The sequence below is a fragment of the Myxine glutinosa genome, chromosome 6 (assembly GCF_964187855.1).
Source record: "Myxine glutinosa chromosome 6, kmMyxGlut1.1, whole genome shotgun sequence".
Classification (NCBI taxonomy): domain Eukaryota; kingdom Metazoa; phylum Chordata; class Myxini; order Myxiniformes; family Myxinidae; genus Myxine; species Myxine glutinosa.
In genome coordinates, this window is record NC_136266.1 from 140,374,723 (window position 1) to 140,390,569 (window position 15,847).

At 42.1% G+C, this 15,847-nt stretch overlaps 1 protein-coding gene across 2 annotated transcripts in view; it reads left to right on the top strand.

Annotated features, from left to right (window-relative positions):
* Nucleotides 1-14,887, top strand: part of LOC137430367 (ubiquitin carboxyl-terminal hydrolase 32) — a 100,240-nt gene extending 85,353 nt beyond the window's left edge. The window contains exons 25-34 of one of the 2 annotated variants that reach the window (XM_068121188.2): nucleotides 2,349-2,590; nucleotides 2,800-2,984; nucleotides 3,092-3,178; nucleotides 6,686-6,806; nucleotides 6,981-7,172; nucleotides 9,917-10,139; nucleotides 11,997-12,361; nucleotides 12,511-12,660; nucleotides 12,860-12,952; nucleotides 13,129-14,887. In XM_068121188.2, the coding sequence (XP_067977289.1) occupies nucleotides 2,349-2,590; nucleotides 2,800-2,984; nucleotides 3,092-3,178; nucleotides 6,686-6,806; nucleotides 6,981-7,172; nucleotides 9,917-10,139; nucleotides 11,997-12,361; nucleotides 12,511-12,660; nucleotides 12,860-12,952; nucleotides 13,129-13,302 (1,832 nt within the window). In that variant the 3' untranslated portion in view covers nucleotides 13,303-14,887. The remainder of the gene's footprint in view (nucleotides 1-2,348; nucleotides 2,591-2,799; nucleotides 2,985-3,091; nucleotides 3,179-6,685; nucleotides 6,807-6,980; nucleotides 7,173-9,916; nucleotides 10,140-11,996; nucleotides 12,362-12,510; nucleotides 12,661-12,859; nucleotides 12,953-13,128) is intronic. The other variant, XM_068121189.2, reaches the window with a different exon arrangement.
* The last annotated feature ends 960 nt before the right edge of the window (nucleotides 14,888-15,847 follow it).

A 15,847-nucleotide genomic window follows, 5' to 3' on the forward strand; every position in this document is an offset into this window, starting at 1 on the left:
CATGGCCAAAAGTATGTAGACACCCGACATTATAAAGCAGAATGCGATGAAATAAGTGGATGGCAGTCTTAAAACTAGTGTTAATTTTGATTCCCTTTTTTAACTTTTCCCATATTGTTGGACTGAGCAATATTTAACTTTTTCACATGTCTAAAGAGAAAACCTGTCCAAGTTCTAGTTGGGAAATGGGAATTTTTATTTTGTAACTTCATCATAATGGCCTTTTTCGTGGAATTTATCATGCAAAGGATGTAATGAGACCTTTATCTGGTAGAAGTTTTCCTTGTCTGTTTGTCATTAACATCTAATTGATGTTTGGACATCCAGACTGGCAGAGATAGATCAAGACACCAATGAAAATGCCAGGAAATTCATATGATTTATGAGAGAGTCAAACCAACTTCAAATGTCTGAGCTTGAATGATGCATTTTAATTTTAAAAAATAGCAATTATTTATATATATACAGTCACGTGAAAAAGTAAATACACCCCATGTAAAGTTTTGACTTTTTCAACATATTTCAACATACAGCTATTTGATCTTCATTTCAACATTATTGATAGATAAAGGTGATATATTATAACAAATATCATGAAACATTTACATTTTGTAGTCCATTGTATAATTTAAATAAACATAAATGCAAATTTCGCATGTGGAAAAAGTAAGTACACCCTTGGCTCTAATAGGTGGTATTGCCCCCTTTGGCAGAAACAACCTCAAGTAGGCATTTCTTATAACCGTCTACCAGTCTCTGACATCGACTGGGAGAAATTTTTGCCCACTCCTCCATGCAGAATTATTTCAGCTGTGTGATGTTTGAGGGGTTTCTTGCATGCACAGCTCGTTTCAAATCCCCCACAACATCTCAATGGGATTTAGATCTGGGCTTTGACTTGGCCATTCCAGAACCCTCCATTTCTTTCTTTTCAGCCATTCCTTGGTGGATTTACTGGTATGTTTAGGGTCATTGTCATGTTGCAATGTCCACCTTCGGTTGAGCTTCAACTTTCCGACAGATGGCCTCACATTATCCTCAAGCACCCTATGGTACAATGAAGAATTCATAGTGGATTCTATGATGGTGAGCTGCCCAGGTCCTGATGCAGCAAAGCTGCCCCAAACCATAATATTTCCACCACCATGTTTTACAGTTGGTATCAGGTTCTTGTGGTTAAATGCTGTCTTTGGTTTTCGCCAAACATGTCTTCTGGTACTGTGGCCAAATAGCTCTACCTTTGACTCATCTGTCCAGAGCACATTGTTCCAGAAGTGCTGGTCTTTGCCTAGGTGTTCATTGGCAAACTTTCGTCTTGCCCTGATGTTCTTTCTGGACAGCAAAGGTTTCCTCCTGGCACACCTCCCATGTAGATCAAATTTGTGCAGCCTCTTTCTAATGGTAGACTCGTGCACTTTGACATCAACAGTGGCAAGAGCTACCTGTAGGTCCCGTGATGACATTCTGGGGTTCTTAGAGACTTCTTTCAGCATCTTGCGGTCTGCTCTCAGGCTGAACTTGCTGGGGCGGCCTGGCCTGAACAAGTTGGCAGTTGCTTGGAATCTTCTCCACTTGTAGATGATCTTCCGGGCAGTCGAATGATTGATTTCAAATTGTTTGGATATCTTTTTAAATCCGTTCCCAGACTCGTAGGCATCTATAACCTTCTTTCTGAAGGCCTCGGAGAGCTCTTTTGATCTCGGCATGGTGACGCCGCACACTTCAACAACAAGAGCAAACCAAACTAAATGCCTGAGGTATAAATAAGACAGGTTCCTCCAAGATCCTCTCTAACGATGTACTAATCATTTGCACCTGAGCTGGTGCACCTGATTCTCATTTTAGGTATTTGAAGTAGTGATAAATGTAGGGGTGTACTTACTTTTTCCACATGCAAAATTTGCATTTATGTTTATTTAAATTATGCAATGGACTACAAAATGTAAATGTTTCACGATATTTGTTATATTATATCACCTTTATCTATCAATATTGTTGAAATGAAGATCAAATAGCTGTATGTTGAAATATGTTGAAAAAGTCAAAACTTTACATGGGGTGTACTTACTTTTTCACGTGACTGTGTGTGTGTGTGTGTGTGTGTGTGTGTGTGTGTGTGTGTGTGTGTGTGTGTGTGTGTGTGTGTGTGTGTGTGTGTGTGTGTGTGTGTGTGTGTGTGTGTGTGTGTGTGTGTGTGTGTGTGTGTGTGTGTGTGTGTGTGTGTGTGTGTGTTCACAATGTCTAATTGTTCTGGTGTTAGACTTTGAGATGAGCACCCAGTTGTCATTTGAGAGGAACTTTGAATGTCCTTCTATTTTGGGTATTTTTTTCATAATTTTGCTCCGCAGTGGGTTTGGAAGAAATTATTGTGGAAGATACCAGCAAAGATGGGGCGATGCGCAAGGTCAAGAGCGATAGCTTTGTGGCAAACGGTGTGGCAGGGGGTGCCATGACTCATACCTTAATCGTGAAGAGTGCCTCCAACGGGCTACCTGCTGGAGGCTCCAGTGCTGTTTCCAATGATCAGCTTCCTGAGCAACAAGTGTTGGGACAGGCTTCTGGCTTTGTCATTGCCCTGCACAGGAAGATGGTGAGAGAACATTTATTTGGGTTTTATTGAACTGTGATTTGCTTGCTGGTTGGCACATATAATCTGAAGCCAGGCTTTCTCAAACACCCAAACGAGGAAAAGCAATTATCTTCCTTTCTCACATATCAATGACCGATTTTGTTGCTAATCCTTAGATAGACATGATCGTGCAGTTTAGTTCCTCTCTTGATCTGCTGTTCCTCCCCTAGATCAGGATGGAAGTTTACTTCCTATCATCACAAAAGAACCGACCCAGCTTGTTTGGCATGCCATTGGTCATCCCATGTGGCTCGCGCACCCTGCAGAGAGATCTTTACGATAACGTGTGGGCGCAGGTAGAACGGCTTGTCAGTCCGCTTCCACCACAGGAAGCCAGCAACCATGCCCTTGATTGGTAAGTCAGGATATTGGGTAAATTTTGTGTCATTTCAGCTTTGGATAGAATACCTTGAGTTTTTTTTTTTGTTTTTTGTGATGCAACGTGATGTGTTATCCACACAGTGATGACAGCATGGGTTATCAATACCCGTTTACGTTGTCGGCTGTTCAAAGGGATGGAGTTAACTGTGCCTGGTGTCCATGGTACAGGTATGTTCACAAAGGCATCGATCGTACGAGGCCAAAAAATTATATATATATTTTTTATTACATACCGTATTTTTCGGCGTACAAGTCGAATTGGCTAATTTTTCCATTTTTTTTCCTACCTTCATAGATGAGTCGATTTGGAGTACAAGAGGAAGCTAGATTAACTCTAGTAGTTAGCAAAACTAGCAGTCGGTCAGAACAATATTGGTTTTAATTACCTCTGCCACTGCAGGTGGATGGAGATTGTTTTTACTCCTGTTTGTCTGTCTGAATGAATGATGGTTTTAAGGCCATTTTTCCCCGCTAGAGCGGATATCTGTAAACAGGATATCTCAAAACGTTATGGATGGATTCGGACAGACTTGTTTGACTGGTCGGGTGTGTGACAAAGCCGAATCAATTTGATTTTGGTGAAAATCTGGATCCAGATAAGAGAAAATTTTAATTTTTTTAAGTGATTACACAATTGAGAGATGGGGCCAAAAACGATATATAACACGATATCTCAAAAAGTTGTGGACAAGTTCTGACAAAACTTAGTGGACGAGTTGGTTAGATGACAAGAACAAGCGATTAGATTTGGGTTCAGGTCCGAATCCAGATCCAGCCTATCATTGGGATACAAAACATAAACTGTTCAGCCTGGTGAAGGTATGCGCTTGACTGAGTGCCTTTCTAGTTCCTCTCTGAAACTGCCTCAACGCATTGCTGCGTATGGTACTTCCAGCGTCATTAATAATAATGAGCTGTTTTGTACACCGCTCCTTTCCGATTCCATCTTCCGGCGCTGCATGACGTCATTGCCGGGCACCGAATGGGGCTCGGTAGTGACGCACGCTGAAAGGGAGTACTCGGTTTTCACTCCAGTTGTTGTACACCGCACCTTTCCTTTGCCATCACCAGGCGCTGCATAACGTCATTGCCGGGCACCGAATGGGGCTCGGTAGTGACGCATGCTGAAAGGGAGTACTCGGTTTTCACTCTGGTTGTATTCTTTCTTGCTTTCCTTCTTGTTTGTTTGTTTGTCCGGGCGATATCTCAGCCATCCTTTGAGCTAGGAAGCTGAAATTTCGGCACAATAGTGAGCAAGTACTTTGTCAAAAATTGTCTTTTTTGTTTTTTGATTAATCAATTAATTAATTATTATCGATAATTATGAAAATTATCATAGATTAATTAAGTACTTAATTATTTCCTTTCTCATCTGGGCAATCTCAGGCACCTTTTGATAGGAAGCTGATATTTGGGCATGACAATGACCAAGTCATTTGGCTGAAAAGGCTATTTTTGATTTATTGATTAATCAATTTATCTATTAGTTGTTTAATTATTCGATTAATGAGCTAATTTTTTTTTTTTTTTAAGTTACAGATGTGGAACCGAGGTGGTTTAGGTATTTTAGCTAATTGATTAATTATTGAATTATTTTCGATTTTTATTTATTTATTTTCATTATTAATCTTTTCTTTATTTTCATTCTCATCTGGGCAATATCTCAGGCACCATTTTTTTTTGTTTGTTTTGTACACAAGATCGAGGCTCATGTAAGAGCTCACATTAATCACAAAAAACATAAACGGACACATAAAACATAATAAAGGAAGCGGGAGACAAGATGGGGAGAGAAGCACACAAGTACAACAGCAGAGAACAGGGACATCGGGAGATTTGGGGGGGGGGGGAGGTATTAAACAAATGGACACTGCTTGGACTTCCAGGAAAGGAGTCTGTATTGCAAAAAAGTGGATCTGAGGTGAATTAATGGGAGTAGAAAAGATCAAGGTTTTGGATGGGGGAAGAGGTTTCCATGGATACCATAAGAGGAGAGTTTGGTGAGCAGAGCAGGGTGCCAGACTATCGAAGCAGACTGTATCAAAGGCACAATTCCCTGGATGACTTGATGTCAGAGGCAGTAGAGATGGGAGACCAGTCCAGATGATTGATGGCTGCTTGCAGACCGTGCCAGTCAGCCTGAGTGAAATGCCAGACTCGTTGACGCTGAGGAGGCTCTCTGAGAATGGCCATAGAAATGTCCACTTTAACAAGGAAATGACCAGATGAACTGATTTGGAGTAGAAGAAGAGCAGCATACCTTTGCAGGGAAGTTTGTCATAACCAAGTCAAGAAGAGAAGATGCTCCGTTGACTGAGATCCGGGTCGGGAAATTGACAGATTGTCAATTCCAATGAGTCGCAGAAGTCGTTTGCTGAGGTGCCATGGCTGGTGTGAGAGGCCATAGCACCTCAGCAAAGTTAGCACCTTTTGAGTTAGGAAGCTGATATTCGGACATGACAGTGACCAAGTGATGTGGCTGTAAAGGATATTTTTGATTTATTGATTATTCAATTAATCGATTAATTATTCATTCATTAATCAATTAATTATTTAATTTTTTCTTTTAATGACTTCTTTAATTTTCAAAAAGTTACAGCTTCGGATGATACCCTGGTGGTTTAGGTATGCTATTTGCCAATTTATTAAGAAAATATTTTATGATAATGATTTATTGATTTTTATTATGCAATCAATCAATTATTGTACACCTCTCCTTCCCATTACAGTCTCAATGAGCTGCACGGCGGTATCGCCGTAGGCGCCCCGGCAATGCCGCACTGGAGGATATTTATTTATTTGGCATGGGGGTGGTGTACTTTGAATGTATCTGTGTGGGGGATTGTGCCATTAATGATGGCGATTTGCTTTCGTATTTAATTTCACTTTATTTTAAAAGCGAATAATTACCCAGGATCAGCTGAGAACAGCTCTTCTTGTGTTGTAATGTGATAAAGACTGGCGCCTGGGCTTCATCAGCAATTCAGACTGATAGGATAGAGGATAAGACTGAAGCCTGGCCTCATCAGCAATTCGGGCTGATAGGATGAAGGATGGGGGTCATTTCCCCCTTTATTCTTTTGTTTCTGCCTTTGACTCACTGGGAATAATCTGATTCGGCTTGTATATAAAAACACTACTCTTGGCTTGGTAAAATCAGATGTTTTGGGAATCCTGGAGGCTTCTTGAATCCTGTTTCCTCGAAGCATCTCCACGATCGTGTATTTGGTATATTAATAAATTTGTTACTCTTCTTCTTCAACGTGGTGGACCTTCAATTCATTCACCGACATCTGTACTTGTGCATATTATTTGAACTACTTTGGGACAACGTTTCAGATAAATTAGGATTGTAAATAGTAGTTCAACATGTTTGTTGTTGATATAACGGTACAATTTTTATAACAAGCTACAAAATCATTATCAGCACTGTCTTAAACCACAGAGAAGTCAATCCTGAGTACAAGCCGAGGACCGGACTTTGGGGGGAAAACTTATTGACTTGTACACTGAAAAATACAGTACTCAGGGAAATTTATTTTCACCTACATTACTTTTTTTCCATACTTTCCCATATTTTTTAACATATTTTTCATTTTCCAAGCTGTTGCACCTAAATCTGTTGTATGGTATATCTCCGTCAATGGTGTGGTTTTCACTCTGCCGATGCCCCAGATTTTGCCGTGGATGCAAAATTGAGTGCGAGCATGTTCTATTTTCCTGCAATGGGGCATTCCTGGCAGTGGATTGGGATCCAACAGCACTTCACTTGCGCTACCAAACTGCTCAGGAGAGGGTATGGTGTTTATAGCACGTTTTACACTTGAAAATAACAAAATTCCTCATGGAGAATGTGGTATGTTTTAGTTTAGACGTGCAAGACTTGGACATCTTACATCCAGCTCTGCACACCTCTGCCAGCATGGTTTACTTAGCATTGATGGAGCATCGTGGTTCCGTGTGTGCACAGGTATGTATGGAACACCTCAGTGTTGAGGTTTCTCAGCGGTCACAAAGTGAACCCATCAATTTGCACAGCTGCCTGCGTGCCTTCACCACTGAGGAGCAGCTTGGGGAGGATGAGCTGTACTATTGCTCAAAGTGTAGAACACACCGGCTTGCCAGCAAGAAACTTGACATTTGGAGACTACCTCCTATCCTGGTAACAACATTGATAATGGTTCTTCCTATCAAGTTGTGCGTATGCTTTCCACTTACCTGGCCACGTAGTCAAGCCAGCTCAACTTTTCCAGGGTAGTCCATACTCTGAAAGTATCAAAGATGAGACTTAGGAAAGTGATGATGGTAAGGGGTGTTTCAGTCAGAGAGGAGTTCATGCATAGAATGGTCTCCTTGGAAACTTAGTGGCAACCGAAAGAGTAGATAGATTTGAATTTGAAGTAGAGAGAAGTCGATGGCATGCCATCGTAAATCCCCATGCTTCCCATCTAAAGTATAGTTTGAATGATGGCAAAACGTTCCACCAGGAATGACCCAATATCAATTTTTTTAGCTACATTTTGACCCCAAGTCCCTACCCCCTGAAACTTGAACCGGGGGTCAAAACCAAATAAATTCTTACATATTTCATGCATCATGGGGCTCCTGCACCATAGGCACACTAGGGCAAAATGGAGAAGATTGTCATGGGGACCGCAAGGCTAACCCCCGCTCTTGCAGGGAAAATGGCCTTAAAATGCCTGTTGTTTGTTGTATATTTCATGCATCTCCCAATGTTGATTGCATATACAAGGTTACATTTTAAAATGGGCCTTTAATGGAATCTTTCAGTTTTTTGTGTTTTTGGTTTATTTTTTTTGTATACAGAATTGAGGCTCGTGTAAGAGCTAACATATTAAACATGAAAACATGCACAGACACATAAAACATACAATGAAGGGAGCGGGAGACGAGAGGGGGAGAGAGAGGGAAACACACAAACACAAAAACAGTAAAGAACAGGGACGTCGGTAGATCTGTGGAAGGGAGAGGGCTGGGGGTGGAGGGATGGTACACAGTATAAAGCAAATGAACACTCGTAGGAATTTCAGGAAAGAAGTTGGGGATTGAAGGAGCTAGGTTTGGGGTGTTTTAATGGGGGTAAAAAAGATCAAGGTTTTGGATGGGGGAAGATAAGAGATGGTGGTGAACAGCTGTTTTAAAGACCTGGAGGGAGGAGTGGGATTGAAGAGAGTGTGGGAGATTGTTCCAGAGGTGGGAGAAAAGAGGAATAAAAAGGAGTGAAGGTGAGCAGAGAGTCTTGATTTTGGCAGTTTCACCAGAAGAGGATTGCTGGCAGATCTTGTGCGTGCTGCAGGAATATTCGGGGGGCAGAGCACAGAAGGTAGAAGACAGAAAGACCACCAACCTGCCTGCGGTGAGAGAGAGAAAGGCCCTCAGAATCGGCTTCTTCGCGGGAGATTCCAATGATTCTGAAAGCTTTGGTTTCAACAGTGTGAAGCTGAACTAGGTGTGAGGCAGGAGCACCAGCCCAGAGGGGAGAGCAGTATTCCATTGAGCTGTGAATGAAAGCTTTGTCAGTGATGAGGAGCTCAGAAGTGCCCAGAAAGGACAGTCGGCGCTGGCTTTGGAGGCCAGCTTGGAAATGTGGTTTTCCCAGGAAAGATCATGGCAAATAGTGAGACACAAAAGCTTGAATGACAGAACTTCTTTGAAATGATTGTTGAGAAAGTAGATGGGAGGGTTTTCCAGACTGTCTATTCCAGTATTTGACCTCCTGACATAACCCCGGAGGGTGTGGAGGGGGTGAGGGTAGGGACGGGATAATAACAAAAAAATATTTCAAGGATATACTTTGTTTGCATTATGGCACCTCCCCTCTCCCCACCCCACACCCATTGAGATTGGACCTTTGGCCTGAGACGGATTTGTTTGATCTGGTGTTGGTGTAGCATAGGCATGATGGGCCGAATGGCCTCCTCCTGCACCATAGGCACTCGCTATTCCTTGTTTATTGGAAAATGAACTCAGGAAAATTGGGGTCAGCACAACAATTGCTGCGTACAACAAAGAAATTACTGCCTATGTCACCATTACTGAATAGAAATGGGTGCTTTTAGTTGAGACTCGGCATGTCTACTCCTCACTTTGCTGTCGGGTATAATAAAAAGATAGCAAGTTGCACTTCACACATTTATTGCATGTCTATCTGATATGAGAGTCTCAATGATGATGATAAATGAAGTGAAACACAAACATCTGAAAAAACGTGATCTTTTATATCGCGTAGCTGTTTATCTTATTGTTGGCGTGCTTGTGGTGGTGGTTGTTGTTGTTGTTGTTGTTGTTGTTGTTGTTTGTGTGCTCCTTTACTGCACTATTACTTACTTTTCTATTGCTTCGAGAAGTGTTACTATATATAATTTTATGTGCTCCTTCCATGTCCATAACACATTATTCTAAAGGGTTTCTGCTGTTGAACTGTTGGAACTACCACATTAAAGCTCCATGTCCTGCTTCTCCTTCTTAAATTCCGGAAGGACGAGATTTATAAACCAGCACTTTCATGATTAAACAGACACTAATATTTGTTCTACAACTAAACTCATTACAAGTCAGTAAATCGATTACAATGTAGAAGTATAGCTTTTACTTAATTAACACCTCTTCTCGTCTTCAACAATAACCTCTCCAATGGTACCATTCTTAAAAATCAATGTCTCAATCTCTCTCTCTCTCTCTCTCTCTCTCTCTCTCTCTCTCTCTCTCTCTCTCTCTCTCTCTCTCTCTCTCTCTCTCTCTCTCTCTCTCTCTGTCTCTCTGTCTCTCTGTCTCTCCACACACTTTTAGTAATTCGATTAGGAAGTTCACTTTTTAATTTGGGTTTATTGTGGTCTACATACAAGGTTATTTCTTTTATATGTTCCCTTTTATTTGGCGATGCAGATCATCCATCTGAAACGGTTTCAGTTTGTGAATGGGCGGTGGATCAAATCCCACAAGATCGTGAAATTCCCACGGCAGTGTTTTGAACCAACTGCTTTCCTCGCCAACAAGGAGCCGGGCGTATCAGTCTTGCCCTCGTTCTCTGTGCAGGATCCCACCACAAGCACTGAGCCCATTACTTCTTCGGCTTCCTCAGATTTGGGATTCGCCAGCAACTTTCGCGGTGAGCCTCAATGGGATCAGAAATGGCCACTTTCAGTTGTGTGCAATGGTGAACACTTTATTATTATCCCCACTCCTTTGAAAATGATAGGGGCACCCACCTGGTAGAATAAAGCAGTACACTACACCAACTAAAGGTATTTCCTCATTCCTTCGGCTTAGACATTCCTCAAGGTCAAACCTGGACCCACTTTGACCCCGGTAGACTCCCTTAGACCCTGATTTTTATTTATTTTCCTGTGAAAAAAATTGAATTGCAACCGACTACATATAATTAGTGCCAAGTTTGGTCATAATCCCATCAGCAGTTTCGGAGAAGAAGTTGCAAGTGTTTACGGACTGATGATGCGCCATCCCATAAGCTCAATGGAACTACGTTCCAGGTGAGCTAGAAAAATGGGGGGATATTGTAATCGGCATCTGTGTCCGTCCATCACGCTCGTCACCACATGGCACAAAGGTGCAAGCACACTATAATTTTGGCCCTGCCACCATGAGACGTGGTCAAAAGGTCAAATACTAACAAATGCAATTATAGGTACATTTTAAACATTAAACTAAATTTTAATGCATTTCATTTGTGAAATTAATGAAAACTTTAATGAAATTTATGTTCTTTATATATTAAATTTTAATGGTTGAAATTTAATGAAATTTTATATTTGAAATCAACATTGGGGTTCATGCCTCAGGGGGTAGGAGTTGTGCTTTCTCTTGGAGTCAAAATGGGGGGGGAAATTTTTTCTCCAAATTTGATGTTGGGTCTTTCCTGGTGGAACTTTTTGCCATCTTTCAACTTTGCTTTAGATGGTAAGCGTGGGGATTTGCGATGGCGCGTCATTGACCTCGCTCCATTTGTAACTGTGGAGACTTGATCTATTCGATCCTTTTGGCATGAAAATGATAGTATCAGTTTATTTCCACCACGTGGCATGCACACATTGAATAGCCTTGTATCTTACTATAATTCACCAAATGTCCATCCGTCCATTCAAAGGTACCGCAAAAACGGCTCAACCGATCGCAACGATATTTTGGGTGGGTATTCCTGGGACCCTCGGGAGTAAGATAGGCTATATTGTTTTTCCAAGTTTTCCAATTTTCCAGTTTTTCCAAACACTATGGAATAATATTTACCGATATGAACAGTGATGTGGCTTTTGTTGAAATTCTACAAATACTGTTTATTCTACGTACCAGGAGAGAGTAGATCGACTCCTGACGAACTCTTCCTATATAAACGTGCGGCTCCGAAGTAACATGGCAGCGTGTGCAAAGCGACTGAGAAACAGGTGTAGTGGCCACTTCCGTGTTACAGATTCGGCGTGCACTCTTCACACATAAACGTGCGACTGAGAAAGACGTGCAGCGGCCGCTTCCGTTTTGCAGAATTAAATCTTTTTTTCAAAATGGGCGCCATGTACTGTTTAGATTTTGATGATTTGCGTGTGATATGATTCAACGGATGTTTATATGGATCGTTTAAAATTAAAAGAAGCCTTCAATTTCTAATATTTTGCCTTTTCATTTGGGCTTCTCAATTGAAGCCCCCCTCCCCCCCCATATGGCGGGTACCATTGCTAGTATTATGAATACCATTTCCTCGGGGAAATGATTATTTTTTGCGTTATCAATTCACTTTTCTACCATTCACACACCTACTTTGTATTTCTTCAAACTTTCTATTTTCTGTGATGTCGCAGCTGATGATGACAAATTTGGAGTTGAGAAAATTTGACAAACCTCGCTTCCTAAATTTTCGTTAAAGCCTTGTTTCTTTGTCAAACAATGTCACACTCTTTCGTTTTTGATTTTGCGTTTTGTTACTCCCATTTGTTCTCTCATTGGTTTCCCACAGTCCTCTCTACCTCTGGCCTCATGGGTGGTGCCAGCAGTGACGTCTCTCCGTGTCACAGCCGTGGACCAAGCCCCGTGAGCAGTCCGCGAACCCCAGCACGTGCTCACCGCCGCTTCAAGCAATTTGGTGGGAGCGTTAAGCGTCCTTGTCACATGCGTCGAGAAGCAAGACTGGCCAGCAGGTCGGGTGAGAGATTAGACATTCAGGCCGGACAGAATGGCAGTGCTGTGGCTCTGAGTTCCAGCACGGCAGCTGAGCAGCAGAACGACTCGAGCCCGATGGAAACGAGGGATAGCCGGGACAACCTGGACCGTTTTGACTACTGTTTCAGCAGTAAAGAAGATCTGTCTGCACCTGAGCGTCAGGTGCATATTGGCAAGACTGTACAAATGAAGGGTTGTATTTGTAACTTCCTTTGCTGTCGTAATTTTTACTGTCTGAGGTGTGAATATGAAGTTTCTTTTATTATTTTTTTTGTATTTTTTTGTTTTTAAACAGTGGCATGCTCTATCAGCAGGCGGGTGAAGACGCAGAAGGCGGAGGCATGGATTGTAAGGACCGTACCTCACTCGATATCTGCCGAGAAAACCCAACTCCCAGTTGGACCGGAGAGGACGAGGATTGTAAACAGCTTAGACCAATATACGACCTTTGTGCCATCTCGGTAAGAAAACACCAAAGCATTGTGCGTTGCCCATTTTATATATTTCCATTTTACTTGAATCCGAATACTGACACTTGAGAATAAGTTGAGATTTTTTTAGCATTCCATTGAGTGATCAGACATTGAGTGATCAGACATTGAGTGATCAGACATCCCGTTTGGTTAAAGAGTGTTTATTTTGCTGGCGGATGCACCACAGTGTCATGCCGGCATCATGGGCGGTGGCCATTACGTAACGTACGCGCGCAACCCCAATGCCAAGTGGTACTGCTACAACGACAGCAGCTGCAAGGTTGGAACAGAATTTCTGTAACGTGAGAATGATTGCTGCGGATTGTATTTTTGCGACTGCGGATGGAACGTCCAGAGAGTAACGGTGTTTGCTTGCCTTTCGGTTGCTCGTAAGGGTTGTTGGTTTTTGCTATTGCCGCAGTAAACTAGCATCCGTTGAACCTCCCTTCACCCCAGGAAGTGCGCCCTGAGGAAATAGACGTCGACTCGGCCTATCTGCTATTCTACGAGCGGCGTGGCCTCGACCCGTCTCAATTCCTCCCGCCATGTAAAGACCGCCGGCCTGTGGACACCAGCAGTATGGATGAAGACTTTGAGTCCGATTATAAGAAGTACTGTGTGATCCAGTGAATAAAAGAGCACTGCCTGGATGCTGCTCATTGAGGCCCATTGGTTATGCAAACAAAGCGATGACCTTTGAAATTTTCCAGCCCTAGCGCTTGGTTCCTGGCACTTTTTTAATTGCTCTATCTTTATTTAATTTCTTTGGGGGTTGTGGGGGGGAGGAGGGAGGAGGTGGGAGAGTGGCTGTAGCAGCAAGAATAATCAGTACTTGTAGCAAAAGCTGAAATAAGTCAAACAGTTGCATTTTGTTGACCCCTTTGTATATTCCCAGCAAATTTTGAATTAACCAGCAGCATTGGTTATTTATTTATTTTTGCTCCCATGAACAGGAACCATTCTTAGCTTAGTTTTCCAAACGGATTGTGGTAAAGCGGTTGCCCTGTGGATATTAAAACACACACTTTCATTGCTAAATTGGCCGTTAAGCTCGTTTTGAATAAGTGTTTCACAAAATCCAATTTACTGCAGGGCCTATTGCTTTCCAGGTTCGGCTATCTAACTCACCCAATGCGTTTACCATGGTTTTGAGCTGTTTTGTTAAATGCCAGAAGTCAAGTCAAACCTGCATGGCATGACAATAATTTTTTTTGCTGCCAGTCTCCTCTCAAAACATCATACAGAAGAGACCGGTCCTCGATACCCAAGTGTGTCGACAATGGCACACCGTTGTTGGTCCTCCGACGCTCGATCCTTCGCAATCCATCCCGGCATAAAGTATTTTGACGGCTCGTCCAATTGGTACCTCCCTCGAAATTGAATCGCCGATCTGTAGCCGAGCAGCGTCGGGCCTGGTCAACGGAAGATTTTTTTTTGGTGTTGTCGTTTTTTAAGAAAAGGAAACCTTTGACCTGCAGATACATTGCGAGACGTTCCCCGTTAATTTTAGCAAAAACATTTATGCTCGGAGTTGCTTCTCTCGTCACCTGTGAAGAAATGCCTTTTATTCCCGCCGAGCCGTCTGGAAATGTGACGCAGGTCTTTTCGGGCTGTTGCATTGCTTTCAAATCTTTAATAACGAGGGCACCTTGTTCCGTTCAGGCCAGCCAGCCTTAATTACCACAAGTGGCCGAGCCTTCAATTCCGTAGAGCACAATTGTCGTGTGTGTGACTCTTGGTAAAAGGAAAAGGAAAAATCGACTTCTTTAACAGACGATGAACAGCACACTAAAGGAAAAAAAAAAAAGATTATTCTTTATTATTATTTTATTTTTTTCCTAACAGTTCAATGTCACACTGTTATTTAAATGAATTTTGTAAATTGCACTTTTACTTTTTCATAATTCTATCTTTATGTATATTGAAACTTTATGTATACATTGAGGCATTAACTACAAAACTAATCAAACACGATGCCATATAGAATTTATTGTACTGTATTTAATTGATTTCCTGATGTAAGTCTTTGAGAGTAAATAAGATTGTATTATATGTCTGGATGTCATTGTAAAGCTGGTTATTGCTGTAATTTGTAATGTAACCATTCTGTTCATTTGAAGAGCGTGCCGGGATTTGGGGAGAGGGTAAGGGAGGAAGAAGAGTCGAGATGAGAATTCTGTGCTCTTGAATACGAAACGATAAAATGCTCACGTGATGTCGGTGTCGTGTGCTTTGCTTCGGAATGCATCGTGTTGTACAAAGGAGGTAGGGGATTTTTAACCTCCTCGGACTGGTCTGTTCCGTGGGCCGTTGCCGCCACTAACATAATGACGAACAGGTTGGCGAACTGTCCGGCGACCTTCAAAAGCGTTAAAAGTGCAATTTCCAGAGCATTGTGAATGGTTTTGTACAATCGTGGTGGGCATGACCTCGTCGGTCCCTCGTTTCGGGTTGTACGTCGATCCGCGAGCCTCGTGACCCCTCCTGTAATTACGTTTGTTGGGTTGAGCAACCATGGCGAAGTGGAATTAAACGGAAGTGCTCATTCAAACTCTTCTGCTCCTTTGTTTCCAACTTTGTCAAAACTTGGACCGGGTGTTGCACTGAACTTCTTCCGTGCAGGTTTCTTTGAAGCTTGAACACGCGTGCATTGACCAGACGGTTTCATGATCTTTTTCTTTGCGTTGAACATCTTTTTATGACATTCACGCATTCCAAATCGATGTACAATCTCTTGCTCGTACAAATTTCAGCACGACCAAAGACGCACTGGTGCCGTCATACTGTTTGTTATGTGATGTCACGCTGGCTTAATTGCTCTTGCTTGGGCAGAAACGTGTGATGTAATTTGAGCATCTTTACATGGACATAACCTGGATGTACTACAGACCGTAGTACAATGCGTGTCGTGGGGGTGCTTGCCTGTGTGACGTGTTAAGTAAAGAAGTTTTTCTTTCACATGTGTGACGGGAATTAATCCCAAAGCTTACGGTTTGTTACCTCAGCCACCAAAGGTGGATGGACGTTATGTTTTCACCCCTGTCTGTTTGTCTGTTTGTTTGTGAACAAAATATCTCAAAAAGTTGTGGACGGATTTGGACGAAATTTAGCAGAGCTGTAGCGTATGTGACAAAGACGAAATGATTAGATTTTGATGAAGATCAGGATTCCGATC